Consider the following 15,747-nt stretch of genomic DNA (forward strand, 5'->3'; position numbering starts at 1 on the left):
GAAGGAGACTATTGCAGTTCTCCTGAAGAGAAATGATGGCGCTTAGGCTTGGGAGGTAGAGTCAGAGAAAGGGTCAGGTTTTAGATATATTCTGAAGACAGGGCTCTCAGAATTTATTGAGATGTTGGGTGTAAAATATGAGAAAAGAATGAGACATGACCTCAAAATTTTTGTCCAGAACAACTCTGAGAATGGAGATGTCTTTAACTGAACAGAGGAGGGTCACAGTGGTACAGATCAGAGGATGAGAAGCTTTTGTTTTGGGTGCAGTATAAGTTAGTCATTCAATTATAGAGATCAAGCAGTTGGATATAGCTATCCACTTAACATTTGCTTAATGACTGTAACTTTTATTTTTTTTTAAGTGCTTGCCATAGGGCATGTGTTGTAACAGTGGTGGTGGAGAAACAATGAGAAGGAAAGTGAAATCACTTCCCAGGGAGGATGGCCATGCAGCAATCCCTTCTCCTCCATTGGGATTTGGGGCATGCACACACATGCACCCAGTGTGATTTTCAAGCTATTGTGTCTAGGACTCAAACTTCAGTTGGCCATGTGGGAACCCAGCACTCCAGCCACCATGTCACCTGCTGGCTCTTGACTGTAGCTTCTCTCCCCGCCCCCACACCCCCAGCTCCTTCCTCTAGAGTGCAAGCTCCATGAGATCAAAGACTGTGCATGTTTTGTTCACTTCTATGTCCCCAGTACCTAGACAAACACTCGGGATAGAGTAGATGACCAATAAAATGTACTGGAAAGGTCAACAAAGGAATGAATGAGAGAGGTAAATGTTCAACAGAGCAGGAGAACAGAGTACAGTTAGGAAATATCTGAAAGTAAAATCGTGGGTTGACCCTTTAATGCAGTGGTTAAGCATTGTGTACTAGGAGCTAGCCAACTCTAGTTTGAATCCTAGCCCTATGGCTTGAAAAACATGCTGAGCACATGTGTGTACATGCTTAAAATCCTGATAGGAAGGAGAAAAGGATTGTGGAACGACTGTGCATTCTTTCTCTCCCTCTGGTAAGTGCACATGCCCTTCTACGAAAAAAGAAAAGAACCCAACAATAACAACAACAACAAAACCCCCACAAAAGTCAAATTGCTTGCCTAGCTGCTATTAAAGAGAGATTTACAACAGGCATTATGTAATAAACCTTTTCAATGAAGAATTATGTAAAAATGAAGAGACACCTGCAAGGCTTCTGTAAACTTTTATTTTATATTTATGGGCCATTGCCAACTCATGGCTTTGGCTTCTGGCTCATTCCTACAAAGTTACTTGTCGTAAAGATGTGGTAAAGGTAGAAATTGGAACTATTCTTACTAGGAAACCATGGTTATTTACCAGTCCATAAACAAAATGCACATTGAAGCCTGTCTAGCTATTCGGAAATCGATGACTTTCTGAATTTACAAAATACTTTCTTTCTCATATGCAAGAAACGAAGCATCTTAAAAAAAGAGACAATTTGCTAAAGAAAATGGTATGTACCTATGGCTTCTCTTATAGGCATGTATCACTGCATTTGGTGGAAAAATGGAATGTTGACCATGAACACACCCAGGAGCAATGTTTCTTAGCCCTGCAGTCAATGTGACACCATCTTACTGTGACCATGCCTGAAATATGACCCAACAAATTAGTTTAGTCCCTTTGTCATCAGCAATCTGTCTGGTAAAATCTGATAGCAACATCAGACAATTTCTCAATTTCATCACCACATGGAGTCAAGGATTAGGACAGTATTCTATTTCAAAGTGTAACAACTTTAGCTCTAGCCTAGGAAACTACATAACCCTGAATACTGTCTTCTCGAACCAACCAATCCACCAAACAAAACCCTCTCTTGTTACCTCAGGCCTCGTTCCCTTTCATGCTGCCTCCCACGTTCATTCGTAATGGTAACATGGTCACACATTTATGAGCACAGAAGATTCTTATTGGTTGACACTGACTGAGGTCATGATGAATGGTCACCTCAATTCCACATAGGGCATGAGCTTTGGCACGACTACAGGGTATTATTATTAGACTAGATTAAATCCAGACACACCTTCACACACATGCATATACCACATACTCAAATACATTCTACAGAGGCAATCACAGAAAACCTGGCTAAAAGAAATGTACAATTGTTTATATATATATTTATATACACACATATGCATACACATACCACTCAAAGATTGTCTGCCATACTCACAGTTTGTAAACATCTGGGAAAGTGCCCAGCAAAAGTCACTGTGGGCCTTTTGAAATGGTGACCGTGTGAGGAGCGGGGTATGGATTTAGGCTCATACTGGAAACTCAGAGAAGTGAAGAATGGTAAGTTTACGCTGGCATATGAGGGAGACTATATTTCACTACATGATGAACTCATCTGGCCACTCTGAAATTATGTGTTCTACATGGAAAAAGGAATAACCAAAAAAGTCTTCCTACCACTAATAATTTTTTTTTTTGAGAGATTTTTGTTATAGGGCATATACATTCACCTGAAAGACAGAGAGACAGAAAGCAAGAAATCACCCCCCAGGGGGGATGACCATGCTGCAATCCCTTCTCCTCCATTCTCCTCTCAGGATTTCGGGCACACACGCACACACACGTGCCCGGTGTGAGTTTCAAGCCTCCAGGTCTGGGACTTGAACTGCGGTCCACTACATGGGAGTCCAGCGACATAGCCATTACACCATCTGCCGGTCCCAACATTTTAAGAGAAATTAAGAGAATACAAGATGATATGTAGAATAAATACATACATATACACACACACACACGTATGTGTTACTTTTACAAAAAAAAACTCCAATGAAAATGTCCACATCTTCTCAAAATACTCAATGTTTTTCTTCTAGGGATGCCTTAGTTTTCGATACATTGCACCAAAAATATCAGGCACAGTTAAGTCACAGATATATTTAAATTTTGGTACATGATACTGATTTTACATTTAAAAAAACTTACATTAAAAAAAGACCGGACTTGTGAAACACGGAAATGTTGATCCAAGCATTACGTTTGAATTTAACATAAAAAATTTGTTTAAGATCTTCTGTAATACAACATCCCTAAAAAAAAAAAAAAAAGGGCTCTTACAAATTCTTTTGAGTAGCAGCTATTACACTATAAGCCTATGCTTTAAATCACTGTATTTTGTTGCAGCTTTAGAATTTATGTTTTAAATATGAAACAGTGACATAAGAAATATTAATCTAACTGCTCACCTGAATACTTTTTTCCCCCTTTTTTGGGGGGTGATATATGAAAATAAACTCAATCATTTTAGGCTATTATACACTTGAAAAATTAAAAAATACTGGCATCGAAGGTTTGAAATAAAGGTGCCTTAAACACATACTGTGTATGATCAAAACTAAAATTAAAAAAGAAAAAAACACTTAAAAAAATAGAACATTTTGTCCTAATCTCTTTGGCGGCCGCCAGTTCTTACTGAACATTCGCTGAACTTCCAGGAATGCTAGTCACCTTTGAAAATGCTATTGTCACACACAAGCAGTAAATATCTTTCTGCTTCCACTGAATAGTCTCCACTCTGCCCCAACCCCTTTAGTGCTGACTACAACATGCAGAATATGGGAGTCAGATAAAAATAAAGAAATAAGATTCATAGACTGTGGTTTGAATGAGTCCACCCTCTGCTGTTCTGGAAAGCATTTTTCTCCCCCCTGAGGGTAGGATTGAATTAAGAAGGAAGGATGGGAGAGGAGATTTCTGGAGACACTGTCACTGTGATCTTTTTTCTCAGGTAGGATTTGAAGGAATACTGATCCGGGTTTCTTCAACTGGTTAGTTAATACTGTCCTTGTGGCTGCTCCTCTCGGTGTTGTGGTTGTTTTGGTCGTGGTTCTTCCACTGAATGCTCGTTCCATTCATGGGGACCGAGGTCATCAGACTTTTGGACTGGTAACAGCAGCAGCAGAGGCACGACTGGGAGAAGAGAGAACAGAAGAGATTACCGAGACCCAACTAGAACTGGAACCCAGGACTCTCTAGATTGGGATCTACCCTTTGAGTATGTTGCCTTTCTTAGACACATCCATCACAAAAAGCATTTAAGTTCTGACAATTTGTACTTTGATCATTAATATATAAATTAACCAGCAAGCAATATCAACTGCAGCTCATGGAACAAACAAATGAATCATGACTTGCATGTCAGTCGACCCCTTTGAGACAGGCATTTCACAGCCTGTAAACATTGCAGGGAGACCTCAAAACCATGGCAGCCAAAACTTCCATGCCACGTTTTCTCTACTTGTATCATTCTTTGGTTAATATATGTCTGTCTCTTTCTAGATTAAAAATCTCAGGAGAGCAGTTACAGTGTTTATCTGCTCTATCCCTACTAATCATCTACTTATATCGAACATTTCATACTGTCTCAAGCACTTTACGTATATTATCCCATGGAACCCTACTTAGGAGAGATATGCTGTGACCCTCCAGTGTTACAGATGAGAAAGTGAGGGAGTGGAGGAGGCGCTAGCCAGACCTGGGCTGACAGCTAGTGCCGCGCTTGACGTCCTTGGAGGCTGTTTGCTTCCAGAGCCTGCACCCTTGACCTCGAAGCTACTCTGCCTAATATGTACCATGAGCTAAAGCTAAACATCCCGGTCAAAGATAACAAAATCCAGTTAGGATTAACTCCATGCTAAACTCATTCCAGGAATTGGAAGAATGACACATCAGTGAGACATGCTTGGAGCTTCTGGAAGACGTGAGTGCTTAGCTAGATGGAGGTTTGAATACAGAAGGAAAATGATCGCGAATGAAATTGGATTGGTTCAGGTTTCTAGAGCATTAAGCATGAACTTTCCTTAAACAGAGTATTACTAAATAGGCTATTAAAGAGTAGTGAGGTTTTTTAATTTTACTTTTCTTCTTTTTCTTTTTATTTTTCTGAGGGTGTTTGCAGTCCTAGAGAGATAGGGTAAGTGAGGAAGCATCCCCAGGGCGATGACAGCACCACAATCCATTTTCCTCCTTTTGGGATTTTGGGAACACGCATGCACCCTGCACCTCTGCATGTTTTTCAAGCTACTGGATCTGGAACTTGAACTGCAGTTTTCCATGTGAGAGCCAGCCTTCTTCACCACCACACCAATGGCTGGTCTGAGAGCTTTCTTAACACTAAAGTTTACACTCTGTTGAGACTGTAGTTAAAATCTAAGACAAGGTGAGATATGAATAGGTTTCCTGTTCTCTGTATGACTGGAAGTTTATGTGTGAACATTTCTTTTTTTGGAGAGGTTTTCGCTATAGGGCGCGTGCGCTCGCCAGACAGACAGACAGAGACAGAGAGACAGAAAGTGAGAAATTACCCCCCGGGGGGGATGGCCACACCGCAATCCTTTCTCCTCCATTCTCCTCTCGGGATCTTGGGCACGCACGCACACGTGCCCGGCGTGGGTTTTAAGCCACCAGGTCCGGGACGCGAACTGCGGTCGACTACATGGGAGTCCAGCGACATAGCCATTATGCTAACTGCTCGTCCTTGAACGTTTCTTTTTAAAGGAAGCTACTAAACTGGGTGGTAATTAGGTTAATCCTTTCCATTTTAACATGTGCATGTGTTGCCTGAATAGATACTGCTTTTCTGTTATGTTAGCCATCTCACCTTTCTGGGTAACAAAATATGATTTTCACTTTTCTACTGAAAGGGATCATAGTTGATCAATGTATTGTTACAATTGGAAATGACCAGGTCTCCTGGATACTTAATGTACTCATTTGGTTGTTGCTAAAAAATGCTTACAAAACAGTCTTACCTGGAAACAATTTTTAAATTTCTTGCTCACAAAATATAGAGCTATTGGGTTTATACAGGAATTCATGGTTGCCAGATTAATACCAATATAATCCATGAGCAGCAAAAAACTAGAAAAAAAGAAAGCAGTGCAGAATAATTAGAACATACTGTTTCAAAATTTGCTAGCCAGCATTTATCCTCAGAATAAGCATTTTTCTTGCCCAAGAGCTACGTGTCATGGGTGGCAGTTACATTTGGAGAAAGTGCTTGTGTCAATGGCAGTCTCAGTTCTACAGGATGGTCACAGATACGGCAACTACGTGGTGAGCTCTAACCCTTGTGCACAGTTTCAGAAGGGGATGGCAAGATTACAGACATGGCTTGTACAAATCCTGGGATCAGTTATGGACTATGCCAGCTTAAAAAAAATCAGTTTTGTAGTGTAATTTTAAGAATGCAGACTAGAAAATTTTCTTAAAGTGTTATAATTTTGAAAAGCACAGAAACATCAATTTTCCAATGGGTACATAGGATCGTACCTGAGTAATTCACATCGGTTCTTGTCCATCTCATCATACACGGTTTTCTTCAAAATTCGGCTTAAGTGAAGAGGGAACCAGCAGAGAGCAAAAATGACAACCAAGCAGAAGACAGTTTTTGCCACTTCTAGAAGCTGAAGGAAAGTGAGACCAAAAAAAAAAAACCAGTAAGTTTAGTGTTTTTATACTAGATAAAAAAAATTACACAAGGAGGTATTTGATAACATGGAGTGAAAAACACAGGTAAACAACCTGCCTTGCAGTGCCTCTGTTTCAAGGTTCTGAGCTCCATCTTAAACATTTTTAAAATAAATTATTTTATTAATTATTATTTTTACTATTATTAATTCAACCAGAGAGAGACAGAAAGAGAGAGGGAAAGTGAGAAAGCAAGTCACCAGGTCTAGGACTCAAACCATGGTAGACCATGTGAGAGTCTAATGCCTTTACCACCACACCACCTGCTGGCCCCTTGAACTCCACTTTCCAATTAAAGAGTTGCTAATAATACTTTTAGGCAGCTGTCAGGAAGGACGATGGCCGCAGTTTCGTTGGTGGGATTAGGGCAGAGATGACAGGTTAGGATAGAAGTGGACCTGGCAGGCAAAATGACTGAACGGACGAATCGACACAGACTTCTGGGAAACAAACTAAAGGAAGGGGCAAAATGGAAGAACCAGCAGGGACACGTTATCTCCTTTCTCTGATCTTGGAGACAGTTAGCATTGGCATTCTTTTGCTTCTAAAATCAATTAATTAATTATTTTTAGAGAGATTTTTTGCTATAGGGCACACACACTCACCAGAGACAGAGAGAGAGAAAGTGAGAAATCGCCACCCCCCACCCGGCCTGCCAGGAGGGATAACCTAACCATTCTTCTCTTGGGATTTTGGGCACTCACGCCTATGCGTGTGTTTTAAGTTGCTGCAACTGGGACTTGAACATGAGAGTTCAGCATCTTAACCACTATGCCTTTTGCTGGTCCCTAAATTATTTTATTAATGCCTGTGGTTTCCTAAGATGGGTTGTTTACAGAGGGTGAGGGTAAAGGCTTATCACAGGGATGATTAGAAAATCTGGGACATGTCAACCCTGAGCTGGTTTCAATGAAGACATACCTTTGAGTCTGCCTGGGCTCAGAAGAACTCCTAACCTATAGGTTAGGAGTTCCCTGCAACCAGTCACTTGTGCGTTGTGCTCGTGAATGATAGTGTGTACATTTAGAAGCCTAACTAGGAGCATCAAATGCAATTTATCTGCAACTGGAATCTGTTAATGCCAAAATAAAAGTGATTGGAACCAGGGTTTGGAAGACTAATGCTGGATGAACCCAGAGCATGTGACATGAAATCTGAGAAGCTGACGATAAACCCACACGATCAGTTGAGCCATTCATTGGGGGCAGTTGTCAGCAATTCCTGCTCTTGTTCAGAGACTTGGAAGTTCTTTAATCTTTCTTAGTTATTGGGCTAGCTGGGAGCTGGCTTCAGAGCAGTGATTAAGGAGAGAAAGAAAGGATTTTGACCTATAAGAATGGGAGATCTTTTTAAAGGGTCATTTGGTGAACACACAAAAGTAGTGTACCCAAAGAAATGAAAAGAAGTGTGCTGAGAGAGGTTACCTCCCCCAAGCATATACTCAAAGAGGAAAAGCCTTTGAAAAGGTAATATTAACATATTTTCGTCATAATCTGATACTTAACCAATCGCCACTCTCTCTCTCTCTTTTTATATATGATCAGTTATTTAATTAGGTTCTTGGCAAAAAAATTTAGAACACCAATTCGTGAGGATAAACTCCATTTGTAAGGACAAACACAGATTGCAGGTAGCCCTGGAGCTGAGGAACAGCTTTGGTTTTTTGCTAAAATTTGCACGTCCACAGCTTTCTGATCTTGCGCTGCTCTGAAATCTCGTATTTCTCCTTCTCTGCGTCTAAGATCACATCTTCCTGGTGTCTGGGCTTCTGCAGGTTCTTTTTCTTGAAGTAAGCATCAGTAAGGTGCTTTGGGATTTTTACTTTGCTAGTATCAATTTTCATGGAGGTGACAACGACACATTACTGGTGTGTTCTATGCTGTGGAACTCTATTGAAAACCAGCGGTCCAGTTACAAATAACAAGCCACTGCTCAGCTGCTTCAGGAAATCCACTCTCTTGCTCTGCGGCATCCAGTGAGGATGATCAGAATGGTCCCAGGAGTGATGCTAGTTCGCAGCTTTCTCACATGCTGGCTGAAGGTTTTTTTTGTTTGTTTGTTTGTTTTTTTTGCCATGAGTCAACAGTTTTTGAGGCACATCTTCAGTAGGATAATATCTAGGCATTTTGCACAGCTTAGCCACCTGGGTACCACCATTCTTGTCTCCATCTGGTTTTGTGATAGTCGCAAGAAGCTTCTTTTTCTTTTCAATCCTGGATTTAGTGGCCAAGTGTTTCCTCTTGTACATGGCCTTCCTGGAATACATTTCAGACCGGGAGTATCTGCTGATGCCCTGGACTAGGACTGGGTTTCAGCTACAATGGGATTCCCCTTCTTGGGCTTTTTAGCCTTGGGGTCACCCTTTTTAACCTTGCCACTGGCATCAGCCTTCTTGGCTTCAGGTTTCTTCTCCTTAATATCCTGCTTCGCAGCTTTTTCACCTGCCATCTTGTATAGTGGGAAAGGGAACTCCCGATCTCCACTCTCTTGCCTTTATTTATTTATTTTTTCTTTGCTAAAGGGAGTGTGTGTTCACTGGGGATGACAGAGAGAGAGAGAGAGAGAGAGAGAGAGAGATTACCCCCTGAGGAGGTTGGCCACACTGCAATCCCTTCTTCTTTCAGGACCTTGGCATGTACACACACACTTGGTGTGTTTTTCAAGTCACTGGCTCTAGGACTCGAACTGTGCAGCCAGCCATGTGGGATCCAGCCACCTTAACCACTATGCCACTGGCTGGCCCTCCTGTCTTTCTTATCAACAGATTCTTTTTTTTTTTTTCTCATTAAACTTTAATGGGTCTCAAAATTCTGTGACAGATTTTTGGTTAAATTGTTTCCATGGAAAAGTACTGATTTTAAAAACTAGTAACTTAAAACTGCCACACACAAAAAACCAAAGTGGTCCATAAAACATTTTCCTTTCCTTCTGAAGGTTTTACGATGCATTGTTATCATTAACCAGTCTTTTACTATTAAACTTAAATGGCCAATTGAGACAAACAGTTCTGAGACTGTTCTTCCACCACTGATTCAGACTGGGGTGGCAGGAATTAGGGATATTCGTTTAGCCTTCGGAACTTTCTGGGCAGACTTGGTGACCTTGCTAGCTCCAGCAGCCTTCTTATCCATGGCTTTGATGACACCCACAACAACTGTCTATCTCATGTCACGAATGGCAAAACGACCCAGAAGAGGATAGTCAGAGAAGCTCTCAACACACATGGGCTTGCCAGGAACCATGTCAACAATGGCAGCATCACCAGATTTCAAGAATTTAGGGCCATCTTCCAGCTTTTTACCAGAACGGCGATCAATCTTTTCCTTCAGCTCAGCAAATTTGCAAGCAATGTGAGCTGTGTGACAATCCAGTACAGGGGCATAGCCAGCACTGATTCGGCCTGGATGGTTCAGGATAATCACGTGAGCAGTGAAGCGAGCTACTTCCATTGGTGGGTCATTTTTTGCTGTCACCAGCAACATTGCCATGTTGAACATCTTTGACAGACACGTTCTTGACATTGAAACTCATGTTGCCAGGAAGAGCTTCGCTCAGAGCTTCATGGTACATTTCAGCAGACTTGACTTCAGTTGTCACATTGACTGGTGTGAAGGTGACCACCATACCAGGTTTGAGCACACCAGTCTCCACTCGGCCGACAGGAACAGTGCCAATACCACCAATTTTGTACACATCCTGGAGGGGCAAGGGCTTGTCAGTTGGACGAGTTGGTGGCAGGATGCAATCCAGAGCTTCAAGCAGTGTAGTTCCACTGGCATTGCCATCTTTACGGGTGACCTTCCATCCCTCAAACCATGGCATATTAGCACTTGGCTCCAACATGTCAGAAATGGGCACAAACGCTACTGTGTCGGGATTGTAGCCAATTTTCTTCATTAACAATTTCCTCCTATCTCTTCTGACTGTAAGGTGGCTCAGTAGAATCCATTTTGTTAACACCAACAATTAATTGTTTCACACCCAATGTGTGAGCCAGAAGGGCATGTTCATGGGTCTGCCAGTTCTTGGAGATACCCGCCTCAAATTCACCAACACCAGCAGCAACAATCAGGACAGCACAGTCAGCCTGAGATGTGCCTGTCATCATGTTTCTGAGAAAGTCTCTGTGTCCTGGGGCATCGATTATAGTCACATCATACTTGCTTTCCACAGGGAGATATCAATGGTGATACCACGCTCACGTTCAGCTCTCAGTTTATCCAAGACCCAGGCGTATTTGAAGGAGCCCTTTCCCATCTCAGCAGCCTCCTTCTCATATTTTTCGATGGTTCTTCCATCGATCCCACCACATTTGTAGATCAGATGGCCAGAGGTGGTGGACTTACTGGAATCTACGTGTCCAATGACAACGATGTTGATGTGAGTCTTCTCCTTTCCAATTTTGGCTTTGATTTAGCAGTGGTTTTCACGACACCTGTGTTTTGGTGAAAAAGCTCAACAGATTCTTGATTCTCCTATGGCCTAATCATTCACATACTCCCCCCCCGCCCCGGTATAGTTCTGATGAATTAGATGGAAGTAGGATTTATTATGTGGTTTCTGAAAAAGCTACTTGAAAGTAGAAGTACTCTCCTTTCGTTCACACACACTAATGTGTTCTATGTTCTTCCCTTCTTGCTGCCTGGAAATCAGATCCAAAAATAGAACTGCTGCTGCTCTCTTCCAAGACTGAAGGCAATTACACAAAACAGCAGACACCTGGTCTCTACTTCCTTGACCAGTGGCATGTGAACTCGTGCTGTGGGACAACCATCAACTATTCACTTCACTATTTTGTTCAATTCACTATTTTGAGTTTTCTGTTACCAGCACCCAAACGCAATCCCAAATTGGTAAAGTTGTTGTCATTATAATGAAGGGAAATAGAAGGCAACCAAGCAAGAAGCTGAACCATAGCCTGATAGACTATGGGTCAAAGGGCAGGCAGGGGTTCCTGCTGGTGATCTCACCATCCTAGGCTTCTGCCTGGCCTTGCTCCTCTGCTACTCCAACTGGCTACAGTTTTGAGTGTGACTGAAGAGAATGTCTACTGTGACGACCAAGTCTGGGATTCTAACCTCCCCTGGGTGCAACAAATCTCTTAACAACCTGGATAAGAAGGATGATATCTGTCCTAGCTATCTCGCAGGGTGCTTGGGGGAATCAAATAAGAAAGCACAAGCAAATGTTCTTCAGAAACATAAAAACTGCTATGTAATGTAAAGCAGCATACTGCTATTGTTTCCAACCCCTATTTATTTTCAGAGCAGGGTACCACTCTGAGCTTAAATGGCCTCAGTCATGGTACTAATGAAAAAAGAATCACTAGAAAACACTTTTTTGGGACCAGCATTTGGCATAATGGCGATGTTGCTAGACTCTCATGTAGCTGACTGCGGTTCAAGTCCTGGACCCGGTGGCTTAAACTTATGCCAGGCACATGTGCGTGCATGCCCAAGATCCTGAGAGGAGAATGGAGGAGAAGGCATTGCAGCTGCAGCATGGCCATCCCCCCTGGGGGGCAATTTCTCACTTTCTGTCTCTCTGTCTTTCTGGCGAGTGTACGCAAAAACCTCTCCAAAAAAAAAAAAAAAAGAAAAAGAAAACACTTTTTCACAAATCCATTCTGACTAATCACCTCTTTGACAGGATTGCAAGGTAATAATTGCTAACTGTGTTTACTTCTGGAGTATCTGAACCTTCATGCCTGAACAACGTCAGAGTAAAGTTTCTCAATGTAATCTTCCTGCTAAAGGTCAATAAAAGATAATAACTACCATTCGCCAGGTATGTTTGGTTTTACAAAGTATAGGCATCCCCACTAATTATTTTGCTTCTCATAACAACATTGATTCATGTGTTATTATGCCCAATTTACAGCTGAGGAACTGAAGTGCAGAAAAATCAGCATAGTAGTTGAAAAGAGGGACTGATGGGGAATAGTGCTGTATATGGTGATTAGACAGGACTTCAAGACTCCATCAAGAACTCACGCTAACTTCTGGTGTGGTTGGATGGACATCCTTACACAAGAGGACTTCAAAAAGTTTGTGGAAAGATGCAATTCAAGTATGAGTTATTTGATGCAAAAATTTAGAAATCCATGCATAGTTTTTCAAAATATGCATTTGCTATTAACTTGCTGAAAAGACTCTACCCCCATACTTCTCTACTGCAACTATAGTCCTGGTTTTATTCATTTAAAAAAAATTTTTTTAGGTTTTTGCCTTAGGGAGTGTGTGCTCACGAAAGAGAGAGAGAGAGAGAGAGAGAGAGAGAGAGAGAAAGAAAGTGAGAAATCACCCCCTGAGGGATGACCATGCTATGATCACTTTTCCTCCATTTTCCTTCTAGGATCTTGGACATGCATGCACATGTGCCCCACATGATTTTCAAGCCACCAGGTCCAAGACTTGAACCATGGTTAGTCATGTGGGAGTCCAGCGACAGAATCACTATTCCATCTGCTGGCCCCGTCCCTGTAGTTTTGCTCTTTATTTATTTAAAAAATAACTTTCCTAAAGGGTATGTGTGCTTGCCAGAAAGAGATGGAGACAGAGACACAGAGAGGGAGAGTGAGAAATCATTCCCCAGAGGGTTGGCTATGCTGCAATACCGTCCTCTCCATTTTCTTCTCAGGATTTTGGGAAGGCGTGCACATATGCTTGGCACATTTCTCAGGCCTCTAGTCCGGGACTCAAACTGCAGAGTTGGCCATGTGGTGACCTATTGACCCTAGTTTTACTCTTTAAGTTAATATAAATATTTGCTGAGTTCCTGTTAGGAGCTAGCTGGGTACTATTAGGTAAGTTGCATACCTTAGATAATCGCCATGAAGTCAAGTTTTGCCGTATGACAACTTTCTATGTTCTATTTGCTGCCTTGGTGGGACCAACACTAGCCTTCTACTGGCATGTCTGAGCTCCTTCCAGAACTTTAGGCCCTCTAAAATTTTACTTCTTCCACTATGTATGTGATTCCATTTCCTATCATAACTCTTAAATGTTGCCCTAATGAAGTTCGTCTCGTTTTTCCCACTCTCCAAATACATGGTGCCTATTCCACATTTCTTTCTTTCTTTCCTTTTTTTTTTTTTTTTTAGGTTTTTCCCTTAGGTAAGTTTCTTTTCTTTTTTAGGTTTTTGCCATAGGGCATGTGTACTTGCTGAAGAGAGACAGAGAGACAGAGAGAGGGAAAGTGATAAATCCCCCATCCCAGGGGTGATGGCCATGCTGCAGTCCCTTCTCCTCTATTCTCTTGGGATTTGGGGCATGCACACACACATGCCCGGAATGATTCTCAAACTGCCAAGTTTGGGACTCAAACCATGGTTGGTCATGTGGGAATTCAGCACCTTCACCACCATGCTGCCTGCTGTCCTCTCCATTCCACATTCTAACTAGACTTCTGTTCTCCCTCCCCAAAATATTCACCATCCTCTTCCTTCCCATCAAATCCCATTTATCCTTTAGGGCCTGGTTCAATCCCCTGATTTATAAGCAGTTTCTCCAGGACTCTATCTTGTATCCTCCCAGGCTTTTTATAACACAGGCTTTTTTTTTTATATCTTTTAAAAATGATTTCTTCTTCACATTTAATTGTTGTACATCTCTGTATATAGGATACAATATAGTTTTTCAAAAACATACACATTTCCTTCAAATCAAAGCTATTACCATATGCATCTTTTCCATGAGAGAACTTCACATTCTTATGTCTGTCCACACAGGCTACTTTGATCACACCTTGTCATTCTGTTTTCCAAGTCTTGGTATTTTATTTCCACAAGACTATAAAGCTCTCAAGGGAAGAAATTCACGTGTATCTTTTTTGTCGTGGCAATTTCCTGTAGACACACGCCCACACACAGGCTCACCGTGTCTTGGAAAAACGAACGAATAGTCTTCTTTCTTTGGGCCGAGCCTCCAGAACCACCTAGTTCACAGAAGGCTCTCCATTTCCCCAAACAAGTTCCTACCACACCAACCGTAAAGAAAACATTGACAAGGCATCATTTTCATCTTCAGGAAACAAGACTGAATCACATAAATACAGCCTTCGGGCCTCCTATTGTCAAAGACCAAACAGTCTTCGGCAGGTTTTCACTGTCTTACGGGATTTACCTGTTTCAGATGCTCACTGAGGGCAATTCTCAAGCTGCCATTCCTTCTGTTCAGCATCTCACAAGTCATGAGGGTATAGAAGATGGCAGTGCACACCAAGGGCATGCAGAAATAGAACCCAAAGAGCCACCAGTCCTTTACATCTTGGTAGAACTGTAGAAAAGGGAGAGAAATGAAGGGGAACAGTGGCATGAATGAGCTGTCCAGTGCCTGTGATAGCTTCAAAATCTTTATACTTGAAGATATATTTGTAAATTCATGCTTGTTGGTTGCAGTGATAGGTATGGGACTATTAAATCTTGGGAGATGGTATAATGGTTACATCACTGAACTCCCACGTAGTCGACCGCGGTTCAAGTCCTGGATCTACTGGCTTAAACTCACACCAGGTGCATGTGTGTGCATGGGCAAGATCCCGAGAGGAGAAGGGATTGCAGCGTGGTCATCCCCCCATGGCGGGAGTGATTTCTTGCTTTCTGTCCGGGAGCGCACACATCCAATAGCAAAAATCTCTCTTAAAAAAATCTATTAAATCTTGTTAATCTTGGGGCCAGCAGGTGGTATAGTGGGTATGGTGCTGGACTCCCATATGGTCAACTGTGGTTCGAGTCCCTGAAACCACTGCTTGAAATTCACTCCAGGCATATGTGCATGCATATCCAAATTCCTGAGAAGAGAATGGAGAAGAAGGGACCGTGGCATGGCCATTCTCCTGGAGGGTATATCTGGCTTTCTGTCTTCTGGTGAGCACAAGCACCCTAATAGCAAAAATCTCAAAAAACAAACAAACAAACAAAAAAAGGATTAAACCTGAAACTCTAGAAATTATTTTGGATTTATTTATTTATTTTGGCCCGTGAAGAAGATGAATTTAAATGAAATTTCCCAACAAAGATGTTTTTTATAAAATAAAGTTGGTTTCAGTTACACAAAGGAAAAGTCCTAATCAATACAAAGAAATGCCTTTTCAAAGCTCATAAACCATGCTTTTGAGATGTGAAAACTGTATATGTTTATTTAATGATGAGCTTCAAAATTGTGGTAAGGCCTGGCTCATTTTTGGCTATTGTGGTTAAAGCGTAGTCAATGCGAACATCTTGGAAACAG

At 41.7% G+C, this 15,747-nt stretch overlaps 1 protein-coding gene and 1 pseudogene across 1 annotated transcript in view; both read right to left on the bottom strand.

The window, feature by feature from the left end:
* Positions 1 to 2,833: 2,833 nt before the first annotated feature.
* Positions 2,834 to 15,747, bottom strand: part of EDNRA (endothelin receptor type A) — an 85,952-nt gene continuing 73,038 nt past the window's right edge. The window contains exons 5-8 of the mRNA XM_006143454.2: positions 14,641 to 14,793; positions 6,320 to 6,453; positions 5,800 to 5,908; positions 2,834 to 3,958 (exon numbers count right to left, since the gene is read on the bottom strand). Of these exons, the coding sequence (XP_006143516.1) occupies positions 3,818 to 3,958; positions 5,800 to 5,908; positions 6,320 to 6,453; positions 14,641 to 14,793 (537 nt within the window). The 3' untranslated portion in view covers positions 2,834 to 3,817. The remainder of the gene's footprint in view (positions 3,959 to 5,799; positions 5,909 to 6,319; positions 6,454 to 14,640; positions 14,794 to 15,747) is intronic.
* On the bottom strand, positions 9,535 to 10,930 carry LOC106734358 (elongation factor 1-alpha 1 pseudogene; annotated as a pseudogene).

This window comes from Tupaia chinensis, unplaced genomic scaffold (genome assembly GCF_000334495.1).
Source record: "Tupaia chinensis unplaced genomic scaffold, TupChi_1.0 Scaffold000098_3, whole genome shotgun sequence".
Taxonomy (NCBI): domain Eukaryota; kingdom Metazoa; phylum Chordata; class Mammalia; order Scandentia; family Tupaiidae; genus Tupaia; species Tupaia belangeri.